This window comes from Morchella sextelata (assembly GCF_020137385.1).
Source record: "Morchella sextelata strain SCLS chromosome Unknown scls_17, whole genome shotgun sequence".
Classification (NCBI taxonomy): domain Eukaryota; kingdom Fungi; phylum Ascomycota; class Pezizomycetes; order Pezizales; family Morchellaceae; genus Morchella; species Morchella sextelata.
This window is the reverse complement of record NW_025408632.1, coordinates 1,618,004-1,641,038: the sequence shown is the minus strand read 5'-3', so window position 1 is coordinate 1,641,038 and position 23,035 is coordinate 1,618,004. Positions and strand designations below refer to the sequence as shown.

General features: G+C 48.9%; 7 protein-coding genes across 7 annotated transcripts; 5 read left to right on the top strand and 2 right to left on the bottom strand.

Moving 5' to 3' along the window:
* Positions 1-1,199: 1,199 nt before the first annotated feature.
* Positions 1,200-3,950, bottom strand: H6S33_004526 (uncharacterized protein; the record flags this gene model as incomplete). Its single annotated transcript, XM_044835896.1, has 2 exons — positions 1,200-2,623; positions 2,723-3,950. Coding segments are annotated over 2 exons (2,652 nt in total), but the record flags the coding sequence as incomplete, so codon positions are not given.
* A 1,368-nt stretch (positions 3,951-5,318) lies between these two features.
* On the top strand, positions 5,319-6,278 carry H6S33_004525 (uncharacterized protein; the record flags this gene model as incomplete). Its single annotated transcript, XM_044835895.1, has 1 exon — positions 5,319-6,278. One exon carries the CDS (start codon positions 5,319-5,321, stop codon positions 6,276-6,278), a length of 960 nt encoding a protein of 319 aa, XP_044691263.1.
* Positions 6,279-6,375: 97 nt separating this feature from the next.
* H6S33_004524 (uncharacterized protein) lies at positions 6,376-12,005 on the top strand (the record flags this gene model as incomplete). The annotated part of the gene is made up of 5 exons (XM_044835894.1): positions 6,376-6,414; positions 6,494-10,237; positions 10,528-11,017; positions 11,095-11,645; positions 11,757-12,005. The coding sequence occupies 5 exons, from the start codon at positions 6,376-6,378 to the stop codon at positions 12,003-12,005; spliced, it is 5,073 nt and encodes a 1,690-aa protein (XP_044691262.1).
* A 105-nt stretch (positions 12,006-12,110) lies between these two features.
* On the top strand, positions 12,111-12,674 carry H6S33_004523 (uncharacterized protein; the record flags this gene model as incomplete). The annotated part of the gene is made up of 1 exon (XM_044835893.1): positions 12,111-12,674. The coding sequence occupies one exon, from the start codon at positions 12,111-12,113 to the stop codon at positions 12,672-12,674; it is 564 nt and encodes a 187-aa protein (XP_044691261.1).
* Positions 12,675-13,020: 346 nt separating this feature from the next.
* Positions 13,021-17,820, top strand: H6S33_004522 (uncharacterized protein; the record flags this gene model as incomplete). The annotated part of the gene is made up of 5 exons (XM_044835892.1): positions 13,021-13,796; positions 13,819-14,116; positions 14,196-15,318; positions 15,642-16,342; positions 16,405-17,820. 5 exons carry the CDS (start codon positions 13,021-13,023, stop codon positions 17,818-17,820), a joined length of 4,314 nt encoding a protein of 1,437 aa, XP_044691260.1.
* Positions 17,821-17,850: 30 nt separating this feature from the next.
* H6S33_004521 (uncharacterized protein) lies at positions 17,851-18,372 on the top strand (the record flags this gene model as incomplete). Its single annotated transcript, XM_044835891.1, has 1 exon — positions 17,851-18,372. The coding sequence occupies one exon, from the start codon at positions 17,851-17,853 to the stop codon at positions 18,370-18,372; it is 522 nt and encodes a 173-aa protein (XP_044691259.1).
* Positions 18,373-20,075: 1,703 nt separating this feature from the next.
* H6S33_004520 (uncharacterized protein) lies at positions 20,076-20,576 on the bottom strand (the record flags this gene model as incomplete). Its single annotated transcript, XM_044835890.1, has 1 exon — positions 20,076-20,576. The coding sequence occupies one exon, from the start codon at positions 20,574-20,576 to the stop codon at positions 20,076-20,078; it is 501 nt and encodes a 166-aa protein (XP_044691258.1).
* Positions 20,577-23,035: the final 2,459 nt, after the last annotated feature.

Here is a 23,035-nt window from a genome sequence, read left to right as displayed (position 1 = left end):
ACCCTAACTAACCCTAACTAACCCTAACTAACCCTAACTAACCTAACCTAACCTAACCCTAACTAACCCTACTAACCCTAACTAACCCTAACTAACCCTAACTAACCCTAACTAACCCTAACTAACCCTAACTAACCCTAACTAACCCTAACTAACCCTAACTAACCCTAACTAACCCTAACTAACCCTAACTAACCCTAACTAACCCTAACTAACCCTACTAACCTACTACCCTAACTAACCCTAACTAACCCTAACTAACCCTAACTAACCCTAACTAACCCTAACCCTAACTAGCCATGGAGCCCGGAATTGTGGGGCGACGGTTCTCAGGCAACCTCAAAATCCTGTCCGACATTGCCCTACTAGAGTTAACTCTAGTTAACCCTAGCTTGATCGTAACCCTAGATAACCCTAATTAACCCTAGCTTGACCGTAACTTGACCGTAACCCTAGTTAACCCTAGCTTGACCGTAACCCTAGATAACCCTAGTTAACACTAGCCTTAGATAACCCAAGCTAACACTCAACAGCCCCCCCCACATCACCTCCGTCCAGTGCAAGAGCCTTCAGTGGAACACTGATGGGTACTGGATCTTGTTGATGTATGCGCGTTGTGATAGCGTGATACCGTTGTTGGTTACCGTTATTTCTATTCCCAGTATGAATTTCGAGTTACCGAGATCCGTACATTCAAAATCTGCCTTCAGTAGTTGTCTGATTTCTTTTCTGAATGGGGAGTCAGGTCCGAATATCATGATATCATCTACATACACCGATATGTATAGTTGATGGTTCTTATGTATGAAGACACATGGGTCGAATTTGGCTGGGACGAATCCTTTCCGTTGAAGGGAGTCTGCTAGGCAAGCATACCATTCACGGGGTGATTGCTTTAGTCCGTATATGCATTTTCGAAGTTTACAAACCTTGCTGTCCTGCCTGTAGCCTCCAGGCAGTTCCATGTGGATTTCCTCCTTGAGTACACCGTATAGAAAGGCTGACTTAACGTCCATTTGTTGTGGTGTCCAACCGTTGTATGCAGCTAGTGCTAGTAGAAGTCGTAGGGAATCATATCGTGCAACGGGGGCGAAGGTCTCATCGTAGTCTTGATACTGTACTTGGGTGAAGCCTTTGGCAACCTACCTTGCTTTGTACCGCTCGATTGTTCCGTCCGCATTGTATTTCACTTTGAATACCCACTTCCCTTTGACTACTGCTCGGTTGGTTGGTCGGTTGACAATATCCCAGGTATGGGCTTTGTCAAGGGCGTCTTTTTCAGTCTGTATCGCCTTTTTCCATAGGTGTTGATCGTCGCTGTTCATGGCTGGATTATAGGTTGAAGGTTCGGTTACAAGGTGTATACGATAGATCGCGGGTTCATTGGATACATCTTGGTGCTCTAGGTCCAGATCCTTTCTGGCCTTTATGAGGTCGCCTTTGAATTCTTTAATCATAGCTTGTTGTTCGCCTTCATCCCGTGGACCGTCCTCTCTAACTGATTCAATGTACCCTTTTAGTTGCTCCTGTTGTTGTATTACCTTGTTGTTGTATTCCTTCCTTCTTATTTCCTTATCAAGCTCATAATCCATTTTCTTGCGGACACGACTTGATCGTCTTGGAGCTGGTGGTGGATCTGATGACTCAGGTTGTTTTCCCTTGTTTGGCGTCTTTGGTAGTTGGACTTTCTTTCGTTCCGGTGATGCCGGGAAATCTCCTGGTAGTTTTTGATTAGTGTCTTGTTTATCAGATCCTGTAAAGTGAGGTCCGGGAGTGAGCCCCGTCAACCCGGCTCCCAGTCTACTTACGTCTTCCTTCAGGTTTTCTTCGATTGCTGACGATTCGGGTTCTGGATCATACCTGTCTTCTGATTCGGATCCATCGTCTGATGGTGCACTTGCCGCGTCTGGTTTCAGGCTGGAGATGAAGTCGAGTTCCACTGAAACTTCCCCTGATTCAGGAGGGGGGAATGTGACGTTCCGACTTTCAATTACTCTATGTTGTGTTCCTATCCAGATACGGTATTTCTTATTACTGTCTGAGTATCCAACTATGATTCCTTCATACGCTCGGGGTGCTAGTTTGCTTCCTGCTGGCATAGAGTTTTCTGGGATGTGTACGTAGCATTTTTTACTGAATAGTTGAAGGTGTTGTATACTTGGCTTGGTTCCTTTTAGGGCTTCAAAGGGGGTCTTTCCCTTAAGCGTACTGTGAGGTAGTCTGTTTTTGAAGTAGACAGCTGTTGCGTATGCTTCTCCCCACAACGAATTAGGATGGTCCATGATCATGCACCTGACCATTGTGGTTACCGTCCTGTTGAATCGTTCTGCAACTCCATTAGATTCAGGAGTGTATGGGGGAGTCTGTTCATGAACTATTCCTTGTGTGTCGAAGTAGTTCGTTATGTCCTTGTTGATGTATTCACCTCTGCCATCCGTTCTGAATCTCAGTATTGTTGTGCTATACTGTTTCTCGATCCGGGTACCGTAGTCGTTGATGGCCTTCTTTGCGTCTTCTTTCTGTTTTAGGAGATATATCCAAGCGAAGCGGGTGTAATCATCAATGAAGGACATATAGTACTGAGCTTTTCCTTGTGACTGTATACTGAACTTTCCAGATAGGTCTGAGTGGATTAGTTCAAATGGTCATTTGGATCTAGTACTGATTGGTGCAGGTTTCTTGTGTACGCTTTTTGATAGTGCACATTGACTGCAGTGGAAACTTTCTGGTTTGGGAGGCAGCCTTTGAATGTCGTGATACAAGTTTTGTAGTGTTGCAGGGTGGCCTAACGCTTGATGCCATTCATCGTAAGTGGTCAAACGAACTGTATTGCTAACTACTTGTACATTCCAAAGTCCCTTCTCCAATTTTGCCCAGATTATTCCTTTCTTTTCTTTTGTAACCAACTTGCTTCCTCCTCCTGACTCCGTTCTAAATCCCTTTTTGTCGAGCACGGTTTCGGAGACTAATCCCACATTTCCCAAGGTTGGGACCAACAGCACATCGGTGAGGAGAATGGAAGATCTACTTCCATCGGGAAGGTGGTAGCTGAAACTAGCGCTTCCCATTCTGGTGACAGCGTGGTTGGTTCCATCAGCTGTTCGGACGTTGCCGGTGTGAGGTCGGATGTTGATGAGTTGGACTTGGAAGGGTGTGATGTGAGAGGTCGCTCTAGAATCAAGGATCCAAGTAAGGGGTTGATAGATGTCGTGGCGTACCATACAGATAGTGGTTGTAGAGTCATTTACTACAACCGATGCCGAGTTGTCCTTTCTCCTTCCCTTACTGTTCTTGTTCTGTTCTTTGAGCTTTCTGCACTCCGTGTACTCGTGGCCTTTGTAAGGCTGGCCCCTTTTCTTGCACCAGGTGCATTCCTTGTCGCTTGTAGTACTCCTGGTATGGAGCACTTTGTTCCCTGTTTGAGGGGCTACCTCATCCAGGTTTTGTAGTCGTTGGCGTACGTCTCCATAGGTAATATCCTGTTTGGTCTGGATGTTGTCGACCACGTTGCTCAGCGATTTGGGTAGCGAGCTTAGGAGGAATGCCGCCATGGCTTCGTTGGATTTGGTGAGGGGTAGGAGAGCCTCAGCGAGTTTGTGGTCTGCGCTTTGGCATCTGGACTTGAGAGTATTCCAGTTCGCATCGAAGGTCGCGAGATGCTCGTTCAGTGATCCGCTTTCTTGCATCTTCGTGTCTAGGACGTGGCTGAGGATGATGATCGTGGTGTTGGGTGAGACATGATCGTAGAGGTCTTTGAGCGCCTTCCATGCATGGAATGCATTTTCGGCGGAGACGACTGTTGGTTGTATTTCTTCACATACAGCAGAGATGAGAAGGCTGTGCATTTGTTTACGAGCCTTCTTTATCTCGGTTTTGCTGAGTTCGGTGTCATTCTCGGTACGGTTCTCGATGCTCAACGCTTCCCACCAGTCTACAGCATCAAACGTCATCCTCCAGGCACTCGCCCGAGTTTGGTAGTTGTATTGCTCTTATAGTTTAGGGAGTCCATCAAACTTGAGACGAATGTTACTGGTAGCTGTGGTCTCTGAGGGATTAGTCTCAGCAGCCTTGGATGACGATTCTCCACCTGAAGGCATGATGTTGTATGAAGTGTTGTTGAGTTAAGCGAGGTGGCGATGGTGTAGTGCGGACTCTATTTGGCAGAACCCGGGCTCATAACCTGTGCATTGGAATGTGGGAGAATAGACGACTTGAGGAGGGTTGAACACGTGACCTTTGTGGGGACTATGTTTTTATAAAGTGAAGAAGATACTATTGCGCCGCTGAGTTCCAGCGACAACTGTGGGAGTTTGTTGCTCCTTATATACATATAGTTCTTAGTACCACGTGATCTCCTGATTACATAATCCTAGCGCTAAGCCTCCTTATTCCAACTATGAGTCATTCCCTATACATGAGTAATTACCATACATAACCGATGTCGCAATGCCATATTTTTACAGGTAGTTAGGGTTACGATCGTTGAAAGCGGATTTTGTTAGTACATCAATGTGTATTTGGTGGTAGTTGAAACCTGCTTATGGGTAGTTAGGGTTACGAGAGTTGAAAGCGGATTTTGTCAGTACATCAATGTGTATTTGGTGGTGGTTGGAGCCTGGATTTGGGTAGTTAGGGTTACGAGCGTTGAAAGTTGGTTTGGTTACGTGTACAAAATACATTCTTCGGTAATCTGAAATACATCAATGTGAATTGGTGGTGGTTGGAACCTGGATGTGGGTAGTTAGGGTTATGAGCATTCAAATCTGGTTTGGTTACGTGTACACAATACAATCTTCGGTAATCTGAAATACATCAATGTGAATTTGGTGATGGTTGGAACCTGGATGTGGGTAGTTAGGGTTACGAGCGTTCTAATCTGGTTTGGTTTCATGGATCGATTAGGGAACGTACTGGGTTACGAGGAGTTGGATTAGTCAGAAAGGTTCTATTGGGTTCTATCGGGTTCTCTGGATCGTTAATGTATGAGTCACTTGGGATTTGTCATCGCTGGGATTTCTTTGGGTATATTAGGGGGGTTCGTTCTTATTTCTCATTCTTTTCTCTTTCTTTCTTTCCTCACGCAACGTCTTCTGTATCTACGCTGTCCATTACTATACAATATTATCTTTCTCTTCTTTTTACTCAAGAGGACCACCGCCTCGCTTCCCCTTGTTCCGTTGGCCCTTACCAACGCCAGAGCCCCTTAGGACCCCTATTGCGAGTTCTTACACCAGCCCTATTACAACCTTCGTACCTTGCGGAATACTCGCTACTCGCCCCCTTGAGATTACGTTGCGTCGTCATCCGCACCGTACGACATGTCCACCCCCGACCCACCCACATGGGCCCCACCCAACGATGTAGAAGAATTCAAGCGGCAGTATGAGGTCGACGCTGCCGGCTTATTTAACAACATTGCCGTCCTTGTCCAGCGCATCCGCCTCCAGAGGGATACCCTTAATACACAACTCACCGCCGCCAATGAAACCATTGACAACCTTGAGGAGCAGGTAACCCAGCTCAACCTCAACCTCAATGTCGCTCGTGCTGCCCCCGCCCCTGCCGCCTCTGCACCCGTTGCCGCTGCTCCCCCACCTACTACTGTCCCTGCCTTCAGGTCCGAAAAGTTCCCAGACCCTGAAAAATTCGACGGCACCCGTAACAAGCTCCCCGGATTCACCACCCAACTTCGAATAAAACTTGAAGTCAATCACGATCGGTTCCGAAACGAGGCAGCAAAAGTTATCTATGCTGTCAGTCGCTTGGAAGGAAGGGCCCTTGACCAGGTCGTTCCACTCGTTAATGCTAACCCGGCTGCCCCCTTGTCCTCCGTCACTGCGTTCGTTGCCCACCTGGAAGCCTCGTTTGGAGACCCAGATCCCCGGGGTACCGCCCGTCGTCAACTCGTCACCCTGAAGCAAGGCAAAGGGGACTTCGCCACCTATTACTCACAGTTCCTCCGTATTGTGGCCTACCTGGACTACAACGAAGGAGCCAAGATCGATGCCCTGGCCGAAGGACTGTCGGAAGACCTGAAGGACGCCATGACATACCGGACAGACAGGCCTAACACCGTCGAGGCATATGCCCCCATGTTGATGACAATTGACAACCAGGTTCGGGGCCGTAAAGCTGAACAACGGGCCATTCGGAATACGATGGGACAATTTGCCGCCCCCGCCGCTGTCGCACACCCATCTCACACCACCGGAAGCCTCGCCCCAATGGACCTCTCCGCCCTCCAAGCCCGTCCCACTCAACGCCCTGCCACCGAATAACGATACACTTTTGTCAATGGACAACGCAAAACCTCTGCCGCCGAAAAACAATGCCGAAGGGACAACAATCTCTGTATGTACTGTGCTAACCCCGGCCATGTCTTTGCCAACTGCCCCTCTGCCAATCGCCCACGCGGTAATCAACCGGTTATGAGGGGCGCTCTCCTCGCACCTGGTCATACTGCCGCCGACCCCGCTGTCCCACCGGTCGCTAGTCCCGCCTCCTCCGAGTCGGGTTTTCAGTAGTCCCGGGCTTGATCAATGCCCCCTGCCCGAGACCTTCCAATGTTTCTCCTTTGTCTGCGTTTTCTATCTCTGGCTTCTCGGTATCGTCTGTGGAGGATAAATTGGATGGGGATCATTTTGTTGCTTCTTGTAAAATTGTAACCAATAAAATATCCATTCAAACCCACGCATTGATTGATACCGGTTGCTCCGGATTCGCATTCATTGATGAAACATTCGCGCGCCATCACAACCTCCCATTTCTCCCCCTTAAATCACCCCGCACTCTTGAAGTCATCGACGGACGGCCCATATCTTCCGGACAGATTACCCACCTCTGCTACCTACCGCTGTCAATTGACTCCCACCATGAAACTATCCCCTTCTTCGTTACTAAACTCGGCTCGTACCCACTCGTACTCCGAATCCCCTGGCTTCAATTACACGACGCCACATTACGGTTTAAGGACAATAGTATACTGTTCGACTCCGAATACTGCAAACGCAAGTGTAACTCCTCCACGATACCCGTTCCTGTTAGAGGGATTGCACCACCATCTCGTTTCCAGCTCGTCAGTTCAGCCGCCCTCTGCCGCTTTGCCCGGAAGGACAAGCTCCAGATCTTCAGGATAACTATCGAGGAAATCGACCAAGCTATGGGCGAGGCCCCTAAGGGAGATTGGAGGAACCGCGTCCCAACCCAGTATAAGAAGTTCCACGAGATGATGGACGAGAAGTTCGCTAACGAAATGCCGCCTCGCCGCCCCTATGATCATAAGATACCGCTTAAGGAAGGAAAAGAGCCCCTGTTTGGGCCACTTTATGGTATGTCCCGTGAAGAACTTATCGTACTTAAGCAATACATACAGGACAACCTTAAAAAGGGCTTTATTCAGGCCAGCTCTTCCCCCGCCGGTGCTCCTGTCCTATTTGTTAAAAAGGCTGATGGAACACTCCGTCTCTGTGTCGATTACCGTAGCCTCAACGAACTCACCGTCAAAAACCGCTACCCGCTGCCGCTTATCCGGGAAACTCTCGACCGCCTCTCCAAAGCCAAATGGTACACCAAACTGGACCTTCGCCAAGGGTATAACCAAATCCGAATGGCCGAGGGTGAAGAATGGAAAACAGCCTTCCGTACGCGTTACGGGCATTTTGAATATACGGTGATCCCCTTCGGCCTTACCAATGCACCGGCCACTTTCCAACACTTCATTAACGATTGCGTCCGTGACTACCTTGATATGTTCTGTACAGCCTACCTTGATGATATTCTTATCTATAGCGACACCTTCGAGGAACCTCAAGTACATGTCGAAAAGGTCCTGGAAGCCCTACAAAGAAATGGAGTACTGCTGAAACCAGAGAAATGCGAATTTCATACACAAAGCACCACCTACCTCGGCCTCATTATCGAACCCAGTGGCATTAAAATGGATCCAAGAAAAGTGGAGACAGTAAAGAATTGGACCGTCCCCAAAACAGTTAAGGAAGTGCAAGCGTTTCTAGGTTTCGCTAACTTTTACCGTCGATTTATACGTGGATTCTCGGAACTGGCTTCCCCCCTTACCAGACTGACACGTAAGGATATACCATTCGAATGGACACCTGAAGCCCAAACTGCATTCAACGCCCTGAAAGAAGCCTTCACAACGGCTCCTATCCTTACCCATTTCGACCCGGAGAAAGAAATTACTGTGGAAACCGATGCATCTGACTACGTCTCTGCCGGTGTACTCTCCCAGTATGATGATAATGGTACCCTTCGACCCGTCGCATACTTCTCAAAAAAGCACTCCCCCGCCGAATGCAACTACGAGATTTACGATAAGGAATTACTGGCGATTATTCGATCCTTCGAGGAATGGCGACCGGAACTTGAAGGGGCCGCGCACCCAATCGCCGTTATATCCGGTCATAAGAATCTCGAATACTTTATGAGCACAAAGCAACTCAATCGGAGACAAGCACGGTGGGCGGAGTACCTATCACGGTTTAATTTTGTCATTAAGTACCGATCAGGGAAACAAGGAGGGAAACCGGACGCGTTGACAAGAAGATCAGGAGATCTCCATGGAGAGGGGGATGAAAGGCAACTACACCAGAGTCAAGTTGTATTGAAGAAAGAGAATCTTGACGCAAAGCTAAGTTTGTTGGTGGGTTCTTTCTCAAATGAGCCCGCTGAAAAGAACGCCTCACTGAATAGACTACTCGATGAAGGATATAGCGCTGACCCGTTTCCACAAAAGATACTGGATATGCGGAACAAAGGTGAACGACAATCAAAGGACATATCACTCGCCGAATGCACCGAGGTTGAAGGCCGGTTGCTTTACCGAGATAGTATATATGTACCCGACTACGACCCTCTCAAGCTCCGGATCCTCCAACTTTACCATGACGCTGCCTCCGCCGGACACCCTGAACGCGAAAAAACATTCGAACTCATCAGTCGAGACTACCACTGGCCCCTTATGCGGAATTATATTGCCCGCTACGTTCGGAACTGCCACACCTGTCAACGAAGCAAACCCAATACCCATGGAAAAGTCGGAGTATTTCGACCTTTACCGATTCCCGAACAACCATGGCGGGAGGTATCAATGGACTTCGTTACTGGCCTACCGGAGAGCGAAGGGTACGACGCGATTATGGTAGTTATTGACCGGTTAACAAAGATGCGACATCTCCTTCCCTGTAATACCACCATCAACTCTGAAGACGTCGCCCAACTATATCTGCGAAATATATGGAAGCTCCATGGGCTACCCACACATGTCACCTCCGACCGCAGCACGCAATTTACAGCCAAGTTCTGGAGGGCTCTTTGTAAACACCTCGACATCGAAGCAAGAATGTCCACCGCCTTTCACCTGGAGACCGACGGCCAAACTGAAAGGTTGAACGCTGTAATGGAACAATACCTACGAGGATATGTCTCTTACCAACAGGACGATTGGGTACAATGGCTCCCTATGGCAGAATTCTCCGCCAACAATCAGGTCTCCGCATCCATCAAAGCTACACCATTCTTCGCGAACTATGGTTTTCAACCCCGGTTCACAGTGACGATCAAATCGCTTGACAGGACCCCGCCAAGCCTCAATGCTAAGGACTTCGCCTCGAAGATGAAAGAACTCTATGAACACCTACGTTCCAATATCTGCACGGCACAAGATCAACAAGAGCAGGCCGTTAATACTAAACGAACGCTGGCCCCGCGGTACGATATCGGCGATATGGTGTTTGTTTCAGCAAAAAACATCCGAACCACCCGTAACCCCCGGAAGTTGGACTGGAAGAAACTGGGACCGTTCCCCGTCAAAGAAATCATCTCGCCATATGCGTACCGAGTCGACCTGCCTAGGAGTATGAAAATGCACCCCGTCTTCCATGTATCGTTGCTAGACCCCGCCGCAAATGATCCTGTCCCGGGGCAAATCCAACCACCACCCCCGCCTATTACCGTTGAGCAGGAAGAGGAGTATACAGTTGAGGAAATCTTGGACTCGCGGGAAACAAGAAACAACGGCTTGCAATATTTTGTCAAATGGACAGGCTATACCGACCCTACCTGGGAACCCGCCGCATACCACGATAATACCGCCGCCGTTGATACCTTTCATACACGTTACCCCGGCAAACCTGGGCCGTTGGAAGGAAAGATTAAGGTTAAGGCTCGCAGGAGCTCGCGCTTGAAGGGAGGGGCTACTTTCATGGATCGATTAGGGAACGTACTGGGTTACGAGGAGTTGGATTAGTCAGAAAGGTTCTATTGGGTTCTATCGGGTTCTGTTGATCGTTAATGTATGAGTCACTTGGGATTTGTCATCGCTGGGATTTCTTTGGGTATATTAGGAGGGTTCGTTCTTATTTCTCATTCTTTTCTCTTTCTTTCTTTCCTTACGCAACGTCTTCTGTATCTACGCTGTCTATTACTATACAATATTATCTTTCTCTTCTTTTTACTCAAGAAGACCACCGCCTCGCTTCCCCTTGTTCCGTTGGCCCTTACTAATACCAGAGCCCCTTAGGACCCCTATTGCGAGTTCTTACACCGGCCCTATTACACCCTTCGTACCTTCCAGAATACTCGCTACTCGCCCCCTTGAGAGAGGGTGAAGAATGGAAAACAGCCTTCCGTACTCGTTACGGACATTTCGAATATACGGTGATGCCCTTTGGCCTTACCAATGCGCCGGCCACCTTACAACACTTTATCAATGATTGCGTCCGCGACTACCTTGATATGTTCTGTACAGCCTACCTTGACGATATTCTCATTTACAGCGACACCTTCGAGGAACATCAAGTACACGTCGAAAAGGTCCTGGAAGCCCTACAAAGAAATGGAGTACTGCTGAAACCAGAGAAATGTGAATTTCATACACAAAGCACCACCTATCTCGGCCTCATTATCGAACCTAATGGTATTAAAATGGACCCAAGGAAAGTGGAGACAGTGAAGAATTGGACCGTCCCCAAAACAGTTAAGGATGTGCAAGCATTTCTAGGTTTCCCTAACTTTTACCGCCGATCCATACGCGGATTCTCGGAACTGGCTTCTCCCCTTACCAGACTGACACGTAAGGATATACCATTCGAATGGACACCCGAAGCCCAAACTGCCTTCAACGACCTGAAAGAAGCCTTCCCAACCGCTCCTATCCTTACCTATTTCGACCCGGAGAAAAAATTACTGTAGAAACCGATGCATCTGACTATGTCTCTGCTGGTATACTCTCCCAATACGATGATAATGGTACCCTTCGACCCGTCACATACTTCTCAAAAAAGCACTCCCGCGCTGAACGCAACTACGAGATTTACGACAAGGAATTACTGGCGATTATTCGATCCTTTGAGGAATGGCGACTGGAACTTGAAGGGGCTGCACACCCAATCGCCATCATATCCGATCATAAGAATCTCGAATACTTTATAAGTACTAAGCAACTCAACCGGAGACAAGCACGGTGGGCGGAATACCTGTCACGGTTTAATTTTGTCATTAAGTACCGACCAGGGAAACAAGGAGGGAAACCGGACACGTTGACAAGAAGATCAGGAGATCTCCCTGGAGAGGGGGATGAAAGGCACTTACACCAGAGTCAAGTGGTATTGAAGAAGGAGATTCTTGACGTAAAGCTAAGTTTGTTGGCGGGTTCTTTCCCAAATGAGCCCGCTTAAAAGAACGCCTCACTGAATAGACTATTCGATGAAGGATTTAGTGCTGACCCATTTCCACAAAAGATACTGGATATGCGGAACAAAGGTGAACGACAATCAAAGGACATATCACTCGCCGAATGCACTGAGGTTGAAGGCCGGTTGCTTTACCGAAGCAGCATATATGTACCCGACTACGACCCTCTCAAGCTCCGAATCCTCCAACTTTACCATGACGCTGCCTCCGCCGGACACCCTGGACGCAAAAAAACATTCGAACTCATCAGTCGAGACTACTACTGGCCTTTTATGCGGAATTATATTGCGCGCTAAGTTCGCAACTGCCATACCTGTCAACGAAGCAAACCCAACACCCATGGAAAACTCGGTGTACTTCGAACGTTTCCGATTCCCGAACAACCATGGCAGGAGGTATCAATGGAATTCGTTACTGGCCTACCGGAGAGCGAAGGGTACAACGCGATTATGGTAGTTGTTGAACGGTTAACAAAGATACGACATCTCCTGCCCTGTAATACTACCGTCAACTCCGAAGACGTCGCCCAACTATACCTGCGAAATATATGGAAGCTCCATGGGCTACCCACACATGTCACCTCCCACCGCGGTACGCAATTCACAGCCAAGTTTTGGAAGGCTCTCTGTAAACACCTCGACATCGAAGCAAGAATGTCCACCGCCTTCCACCCGGAGACCGACGGCCAAACTGAAAGGCTGAACGCAGTAATGGAACAATATCTACGTAGATATGTCTCTTATCAACAGGATGATTGGGTAAAATGGCACCCTATGGCAGAATTCTCCGCCAACAATCAGGTCTCTGCATTCACCAAAGCTACACCATTCTTCGAGAACTATGGTTTCCATCCCCGGTTTACAGTGACGATCAAATCGTTTCAAGGATCGATTAGTGAATACATTGGGTTACCAAGAGTTGGATTAGTCAGAAAGGTTCTATTGGGTTCTACCGGGTTCTGTTGATCGTTAATGTATGAGTCACGTTGGATTTGTCATCGCTGGGATTTCCTTGGGTATATTAGGGGGGTTTATTTGTATTTCTTGTTCTTTTTCTCTTTCTTTCTTTCTTTACGCAACGTCTTCTGTATCTACGCTGTTTATTACTCTACAATATCATCCTCCTCTTCTTTACTCGAGAGGACTACCGCTTCGCCGCCCCTTGCCCCGTTGACCCTTACCGACGCTAGAGTCCCTTAGGACCCCTATTGCGAGTTCCCACACCGACCCCTACTACGCCCTTCGTACCCTGCGGAGTATTCGCTACTCGCCCCCTTGAGATTACGTTGCGTCGTCATCCGCACCGTACGACATGTCCACCCCCAACCCACCTACATGGGCCCCACCCAACGATGTAGAAGAATTCAAGCGACAGTATGAGGTCGACGCTGCCGAATTATTTAAGAATATCGCCGTCCTTGTCCAGCGCATCCGCCTCCAGAGGGATACCCTTAGTACACAATTCGCCGCCGCCAATGAAACCATTGACAACCTCGAGGAGCAGGTAATCCGGCTTAACCTCGACCTCAATGTCGCCCATGCCGCCTCCGCCCCTACCGTCGCTGTTCTCGTTGCCGCTGCCCCCCCACCTGCTACCGCCCCCGCCTTCAGGTCCGAAAAGTTCCCAGACCCCGAAAAATTCGATGGTACCCGTACCAAGCTGCTCGGATTCACCACCCAACTTCGAATGAAACTTGAGGTCAACCACGATCGGTTCCGAAATGAGGCAGCAAAAGTTATCTATGCCATCAGTCGCTTGGAAGGAAGGGCCCTTGACCAGGTCGTTCCACTCGTTAACGCTAACCCTGCTGCCCCCTTCTCCTCCGTCACTGCCTTTGTTGCCCACCTGGAAGCCTCGTTTGGAGACCCAGATTCCCGGGGTACCGCCCGTCGTCAACTCGTTGCCCTGAAGCAAGGCAAAGGGGACTTTGCCACCTATTACTCACAGTTCCTCCGTATTGTTGCCTACCTATACTACAACGAAGGAGCCAAGATCGATGCCCTGACCGAAGGACTGTCGGAAGACCTGAAGGACGCAATAACATACCGGACAGATAGGCCTAATACCATTGAGGCATATGCCACCATGTTGATGACAATTGACAACTAGGTTCGGGGCCGTAAAGCTGAACAATGGGCTATTCGGAATACGATGGGACAATTTACCGCCCCCGCCGCTGTCGCACACCCATCTCATACCGCCGGAGGCCTCACCCCAATGGACCTCTCCGCCCTCCAAGCCCGTCCCACTCAACGCCCTGCCGCCGAACAATGATACACCTTTGTCAATGGACAGCGCAAAACCTCTGCCGCCGAAAAACAATGGCGAAGGGACAACAATCTCTGTATGTACTGCGCCAACCCTGGCCATGTCTTCGCCAACTGCCCCTCTGCCAATCGCCCGCACGGTAATCAACCGGTTATGAGGGGCGCCCTCCTCGCACCCGTTCTTACTGCCGCCGACCCCGCTGTCCCACCGATCGCTAGTCCCGCCTCCTCCGAGTCGGGTTTTCAGTAGTCCCGGGCTTGATCAATGGCCCCTGCCCGAGACCTTCCAATGTTTCTCCTTTGTCTGCGTTTTCTATCTCTGGCTTCTCGGTATCGTCTGTGGAGGATAAATTGGATGGGGATCATTTTGTTGCTTCTTGTAAAATTGTAAACAATAAAATATCCATTCAAACCCACGCATTGATTGATACCGGTTGCTCCGGATCCACATTCATTGATGAAACATTCGCGCGCCATAACAACCTCCTATTTCTCCCCCTTCAATCACCCCGCACTCTGGAAGTCATCGACGGACGGCCCATATCTTCCGGACAAATAACCCAACTCTGCTACCTACCGCTATCAATCGACTCCCACCATGAAACTATCCCCTTCTTCGTCACCAAACTCGGCTCGTATCCACTCGTACTCGGAATCCCCTGGCTTCAACTGCACGACGTCACATTACGGTTTAAAGACAATAGTATACTGTTCGACTCCGAATACTGCAAACGCAAGTGCAACTCTTCTGCAACACCCGTTCCCATTAGAGTGGTTGCACCACCGCCCCGTTTCCACCTCGTCAGTTCAGCTGCCCTCTGTCGCTTTGCTCGAAGGGACAAGCTCCAAATCTTTAGCACAACTATTGAGGAAATAGATCAAACCATGGGCGAGGCCCCTAAGGAAAACTGGAGGAACCGAGTCCCAACCCGGTATAAGAGGTTTCACGAGATGATGGATGAAAAGTTCGCTAACGAGATGCCACCTCGCCGCCCCTATGACCATAAGATACCGCTTAAGGAAGGGAAAGAGCCCCCTTTTGGGCCACTTTATGGTATGTCCCGTGAGGAACTCGTTGTGCTTAAGCAATACATACAGGACAACCTCCAAAAAGGCTTCATTCAGGCCAGCTCTTCACCTACCGGTGCCCCTGTCCTATTTGTTAAAAAGATCGATGGAACACTTCGCCTCTGTGTCGATTATCGTGGCCTCAACGAACTCACTGTCAAAAACCGCTACCCGCTGCCGCTCATCCGGGAAACTCTCGACCGCCTTTCCAAAGTCAAGTGGTACACCAAACTTGACCTTCGCCAAGGATATAATCAGATCCGAATGGCTGAGGGTTTCATGGATCGATTAGGGAACGTACTGGGTTACGAGGAGTTGGATTAGTCAGAAAGGTTCTATTGGGTTCTATCGGGTTATGTTGATCGTTAATGTATGAGTCACTTGGGATTTGTCATCGCTGGGATTTCTTTGGGTATATTAGGGGGGTTCGTTCTTATTTCTCATTCTTTTCTCTTTCTTTCTTTCCTTACGCAACGTCTTCTGTATCTACGCTGTCCATTACTATACAATATTATCTTTCTCTTCTTTTTACTCAAGAAGACCACCGCCTCGCTTCCCCTTGTTCCGTTGGCCCTTACTAACACCAGAGCCCCTTAGGACGCCTATTGCGAGTTCTTACACCGGCCCTATTACACCCTTCGTACCTTCCGGAATACTCGCTACTCGCCCCCTTGAGAGAGGGTGAAGAATGGAAAACAGCCTTCCTTACTCGTTACGGACATTTCGAATATACGGTGATGCCCTTTGGCCTTACCAATGCGCCGGCCACCTTACAACACTTTATCAATGATTGCGTCCGCGACTACCTTGATATGTTCTGTACAGCCTACCTTGACGATATTCTCATTTACAGCGACACCTTCGAGGAACATCAAGTACACGTCGAAAAGGTCCTGGAAGCCCTACAAAGAAATGGAGTACTGCTGAAACCAGAGAAATGTGAATTTCATACACAAAGCACCACCTATCTCGGCCTCATTATCGAACCTAATGGTATTAAAATGGACCCAAGGAAAGTGGAGACAGTGAAGAATTGGACCGTCCCCAAAACAGTTAAGGATGTGCAAGCATTTCTAGGTTTCCCTAACTTTTACCGCCGATCCATACGCGGATTCTCGGAACTGGCTTCTCCCCTTACCAGACTGACACGTAAGGATATACCATTCGAATGGACACCCGAAGCCCAAACTGCCTTCAACGACCTGAAAGAAGCCTTCCCAACCGCTCCTATCCTTACCTATTTCGACCCGGAGAAAAAATTACTGTGGAAACCGATGCATCTGACTATGTCTCTGCTGGTATACTCTCCCAATACGATGATAATGGTACCCTTCGACCCGTCACATACTTCTCAAAAAAGCACTCCCGCGCTGAACGCAACTACGAGATTTACGACAAGGAATTACTGGCGATTATTCGATCCTTTGAGGAATGGCGACTGGAACTTGAAGGGGCTGCACACCCAATCGCCATCATATCCGATCATAAGAATCTCGAATACTTTATAAGTACTAAGCAACTCAACCGGAGACAAGCACGGTGGGCGGAATACCTGTCACGGTTTAATTTTGTCATTAAGTACCGACCAGGGAAACAAGGAGGGAAACCGGACACGTTGACAAGAAGATCAGGAGATCTCCCTGGAGAGGGGGATGAAAGACAATTATATCAGAGTCAAGTTGTATTAAAGAAAGAGAATCTTGACGCAAAGCTAAGTTTGTTGGCGGGTTCTTTCTCAAATCAGCCCGCTGAAAAGAACGCCTCACTGTATAGACTATTCTATGAAGGATATTGCGCTGACCCGTTTCCGCAAAAGATACTGGATATGCGGAATAAAGGCGAACGACAATCAAAGGACATATCACTCGCCGAATGCACCGAGGTTGAAGGCCGGTTGCTTTACCGAGATAGTATATATGTACCCGACTACGACCCTCTCAAGCTCCAAATCCTCCAACTTTACCATGACGCTGCCTCCGCCGGATACCCTGGACGCGAAAAAACATTCGAACTCATCAGTCGAGACTACTACTGGCCCCTTATGCGGAATTATATTGCCCGCTACGTTCGGAACTGCCACACCTGTCAACGAAGCAAACCCAATACCCATGGAAAAGTCGGCGTATTTCGACCTTTACCGATTCCCGAACAACCATGGCGGGAGGTATCAATGGACTTCGTTACTGGCCTACCGGAGAGCGAAGGGTACGACGCGATTATGGTAGTTATTGACCGGTTAACAGATATGCGACATCTCCTTCCCTGTAATACCACCATCAACTCTGAAGACGTCGCCCAAGTATATCTGCGAAATATATGGAAGCTCCATGGGCTACCCACACATGTCACCTCCGACCGCAGCACGCAATTTACAGCCAAATTCTGGAGGGCTCTTTGTAAACACCTCGACATCGAAGCAAGAATGTCCACCGCCTTTCACCTGGAGACCGACGGCCAAACTGAAAGGTTGAACGCTGTAATGGAACAATACCTACGAGGATATGTCTCTTACCAACAGGACGATTGGGTAAAATGGCTCCCTATGGCAGAATTCTCCGCCAACAATCAGGTCTCCGCATCCACCAAAGCTACACCATTCTTCGCGAACTATGATTTCCAACCCCGGTTCACAGTGACGATTAAACCGCTTGATGGGACCCCACCGAGTCTCAATGCTAAAGACTTCGCCTCGAAGATGAAAGAACTTCACCCACACCTCCGTTCCAACATCCGTACAGCGCAAGACCAACAAGAGCAGGCCATTAATACCAAATGAACGCCGGCTCCGCGGTACGTTATCGGCGATATGGTGTTTGTTTCAGCAAAAAACATCCGAACCACCCGTAACTCTCGGAAGTTGGACTGGAAGAAACTGGGACCGTTCCCCGTCAAAGAAATCATCTCGCCACATGCGTACCGAGTCGACCTGCCTAGGAGTATGAAAATGCACCCCGTCTTCCATGTATCGTTGCTACACTCCGCTGCAAATGATCCTGTCCCGGGGCAAATTCAACCACCACCCCCGCCTATTATCATTGAGCAGGAAGAGGAGTATGCAGTTGAGGAAATCTTGGACTCGCGGGAAACAAGAAACAACGGCCTGCAATATTTTGTCAAATGGACAGGCTATACCGACCCTACCTGGGAACCCGCCGCATACCACGATAATACCGCCGCCGTTGATATTTTCCATATATGTTACCCCGATAAACCTGGACCGTTGGAAGGAAAGGTTAAGGTTAAGGCTCGCAGGAGCTCGCGCTTGAAGGGAGGGGCTACTTTCATGGATCGATTAGTGAATACACTGGGTTACGAGGAGTTGGATTAGTCAGAAAGATTCTGTTGGGTTCTATCTGATTCTGTTGATCGTAAGCGTATGAGTCACTTTGGATTTGTCATCACGGGAATTTCCTTGGGTATATTAGGAGGGTTCGCCCTTGTTTCTTGTTCTTTTTCTCTTCTTTCCTTCTTTACGCAACGTCTTCTCTACCTACGCTGTCTGTTACTATACAATATTACTTTCTCTTCTTTACTCAAGAAGAACACCGTGCCGCTGCTTCCTTTGTCCCATTGACCGGCACCAACGCTAGAATCTCTCAAGACCCCTATTACGAGCTCCCATACTGACCTCTACTACCCCCTTCGTACCATGCGGAATACTCGCTACTCGTCCCCTTAAGAGGTGTTGTTAACCAAAAACAAGGAAGTGTCTCCAAGTGTCGTGAATAAACTATAACAGTATATTCACAATACGAGAGACCTTCTCTGGCTTCCATTCAAACTTGAGATGTAGATCAGTTCATCGATTAGGCAAAGCTAGCAATACTAATAGGATGCACAGAGCTCTGATTTTGTCTTTAAAAATCAGGTTATTACTCTGTACTCTTTGAGGTATTCGCAGGCACTTAGTCAGCCGATATACCTCATCCCGGGAGAATCTTTAGTAGGTCTTCTAAGCTTCACCCTCTAAAGTGTTAAGGTGAATAACTCCCCCTTACTGCTGCCGCCCTCTCAATCTTGTATTGTCCTGTACGGATGCACTGGCCAATACTTTCAATTCCACTACTCCAATAATGAATTAGAGATAGAGGTCTTCAGGTTCAGGCATATCTGATTATGGAGAATGGTAGAGTAAGAGAATCGCATTCCAGGACACTCAAAAATATCGCAATTGGATGAGAGTTGGTGATTCTATAGGCAATCGTAATGGTGGAGGTCAAATCTCGTTGATAGCTCCTCACGCCGGACTCAAACCAAGTGCCGGACCAAAAAAAACTTGGCAACACTGCCACACCTACACTAAGAAAGACTCCGGACCTCTCAATGCAAAGTCTGTAATCTTGAAAAAAAGTTGGCGAGGTGCCCTTCTTAAATACCCACACCACTAAGAAATTTCTAGCATCCTCGCCACTTTTCCCAGCAAGTCACATGGAACCACCCACACCCGTACCCGCACGCTCCCAAAATCGCGACCGTGAACCTAGTTGTTATATAAAAATACTTGTCAATTATCATCCGCCTGAATAGCAATGATTCTTAAACTAAACATATGTTTACAAGGAACTCAGAACGTAAAATGTGTTCACCGTCAAATAAGCCCAACATCAGGGTTATTTAAACTCAAAACGAGACTTATAAAAGGCACTGTTCTGGCGGTATATATGTAACAAAGTCAAATCAGTGTGAATACAGGCCTACAGAGACATGAGCTCGCCGTCAAATAAGCCCAATATCACAACCGCTAGTTGCGAGCACACTCTTATTGGTGGCCATTGGTAGCACGGGCAAGCCCATGACACAGGGCTTATTGGAGGTCTGGGCGGTGGTTCTCGCGGCGGCCGTTAGGCGGACCTCTAATTGCTGAATCCGAGTCGGAATCGGAATTAGATCAGGGGCGCCAACAGAGAGATGACGGCTACAATCAACAGTGGTACATGGGCACAGAGTTAAAAAATAATATCCCATGATTTATTTAGAGCTGCTGATTCGGACCACCTTCTGCCGTAGGAGAATCGGACTCATCTCATCATCTTACCCGCTACAAGATTCGCCAGATCCCGAACCCGGGTGAGTCATCTCCGCCCCATACTTCACTAAAAGCTCCACCACCTCCGCACACAACTCCGCATCTGCCCGCATACCTCCCGCCTGCGCACCTCCTGCCCCACCGGCAGACAACCCAGGCTCGTAGCTAGCGTCCGCACCCGCGGAAGGTGGAACCATAGCAACCGCATCATCACACATCCTGACCACCACCGCAAGCAGCGTTTTCACCGACACGCCCTCCATCAGCGCTCTGTTGGGGTCTGCGCCATGCGCCAAAAGAATACGGACCGCCTCGGGCGAATGCCTGCCGATCGCCTTCTCGAGTAACATGACCTTCGCCTCACTCCAGTCTCCTGGGTGGGCAGCGCGGATGTTAAGGGCGTGCTCGAGCGAGCGGGGCATATCACCGTCTATCCCCCGCATGAAGAGCTCGTACAAGTTGCACGCGCACCATAGATGGAGCTTGGGGGCGATGAGGGCGTGCATGGTGTGGCACGTGCGGGCGAACAATGCCCAGGTGGGGGACGGTGAGTTGGTCGCAGATGAGGTGAATGATGTCAGGAGGTAGTGACAATAGCAGACAAGGGGTTGGTGGGGAGGACATTTTCGTTGGAGGCAGGGTATATCTATATCTGGTTAGAGGAAGCTCTGCGGCTGATGCTCGGAGCTTTGATTGTTTGGGGGGGGGGGGGGGGGGTTGGTGAGGTTTGTCGTCGCGCAATCGTCAATCACTTGACGTGTAACACGGTGTTGCCCCGTTGTGTATTGCTAACTGTTACTGTTACTGTCTTAGTCTTAGGCTGAGTCGGAGTCGGACAACGTTGTCGGTCTATACAATAGGCGCAGGAGATGTGGGCAAGGCCTTGTGGGGGGGGGTGCAAGTTGGCGGGGATGCGGAGGTGGGAGGTGATGTGTAGGAGGAAGATATTGGAAGGAGTGCTGCATGCGGAGGGGGTATGGTTTTCTTGGCGGTGTCTCGCACAGTTGCAGGCGGGGATGTGGCGCTGGCACGGCTCTGTGTAGCCTGGTCATATGTGCGCGACGTTCAATTGTGCAGTTGGAAGTCTGTTGGAGGCGATTCGCTCAGTATCCAGATTCAGGTAGCTAGCAGCTAGGTGCATGTAACTTAGAGCTCAAGGTGGAGAGACGGCGGCGAGGTGGTAGCTTATCCAGTGAGTGATGCATCATGACGCACTCGTTTATCCTAGCTTGTGACGGTATCAAGTTAGACTTGGTTGTGTAGGTGGAGGTAGAGGAGAGTACAAGGTGGAGCTTTGCTCGGAGGAAGAAAAGGCACGAGAAATCAATGGAAGTGGTGCATGCTGGCGCAAGGCGGAGGTTGAGTTTTATACGGAGGTGGACTTGGAGGCAAACTATACACTGAGGTGGAGACGGAGGTAACGGTAAGTACAGGCGGTGGTGAACTGGAGGTAGTTTCAAAGTGGAGATGGAGGTGAAGGTGCAGGAGAGGCATAGATGGGGGGAAAGAAAACTAAGGGAGCCAAAGATAAAGCCAATTTTCGGACCAAGGCTCCCTTGATCAGGATTCGTTTCAAATTAGCTTCGGGCAGTTGGGGGGAGAGGGGGGGTGGGGGGGTGGGGGAGAAAGATCCTGTAAATGACTAACAATAATATACGGCACAGCAATTGTAAGAGCACCACCGAAGCAACAACTGAAACCAACAGAGATCGATTGGGTTGAAGCTCGTAGCTCAAGAAAGCTGACTTCGCCCGTAACAGCCCACCCTCTAATCAACCGTACTCTGTCATCAGCCGAAGGTGTTGGGGTGGGTCGGGGTTGGGGGACTCTCACGCTGAGCCAACTAACAGCTATAAAGAGATTGAGAGTATGACCATGAATGTAATAACGACCTTGGGAATTGCTCCGGAGGTGTACCTGCTGTCCGTTCCAATTCCCCCGACAATGTAATGTGACACGACAATGACAGATACCTCAGTTAGGAGCATGACACGACGGCCCAGTCTTTCAACCAAGTACCATGAGAGCACATTTGGCAGTTCTTGCAGGGCAAACATTAAATGCCTGTGACTGCTTGATTCCGGCAAGAATAAAGAAATACGTGGTCTAGCTCCCGCCCCTCATGAATTAGTAACTTGTGCTTGGTATGGGCTTTGGGTGACTGGTTCTTTTTAACGTACATTGCTAAGAATGAACGGCACGCCAACGAGTTGGTGTGAGAATAAAGTTCCAACTGATATTATCGTGCGCCTCTTTGACGCCGATTAGATGGATTGCCTCAAAGAGATGGGGTCTTGCGTGACAAACCAGGTTAGAGCACTTGAAGCAAGCGAAATATCTCATCCGGGGACAGGCCTTCTCTTTATTCGGAGTATCCTGAAGGTCAAGCAGCCGTTTATCGACGTCACATGTTGCGCCGTAGAGCCAGCCAAGAGACGCCCTGGCGGCCTCGGTTTTACCACGCCCAACAAGCCATGACGGTGATTCAGGAAGGAACCAGGTACATGTAAATAAGATTCCAGGCACGATATATTGCGTTATTATCGGTACAAGAAATGATAGGTTTCCCGACAGGTGTTGTGTACCCTGTAAGATACATGCCAATACGAATCTACTCAGGTTGGCCTGGCACTGTACAGAAATCTGGCAAACCCACTGCCCAATAAGCATGACAAAGTTGAACGGCGCTAGCATCATACCGCGTATTTCGGGTGGTGCCACTTGGGATATGTAGGTCGGTGTGGCTGCGCTATACATTGACATTCCGACATCTACTACACCATCAGCCTATGGAGGGGAGGTACGGATGTTGCTGCGCTAAACAAAATCTTTCGAGACAAGCAATACTCGGCTCTGTGAGTGGCGAAAGTGTTGAAAACGTTGAACGAGGACGATACAGAATAAGGACAAGACAGGACGAGTGCGAGACAGTTAAGTGACTTGATTGTAGTCTCGACAAAGAAAC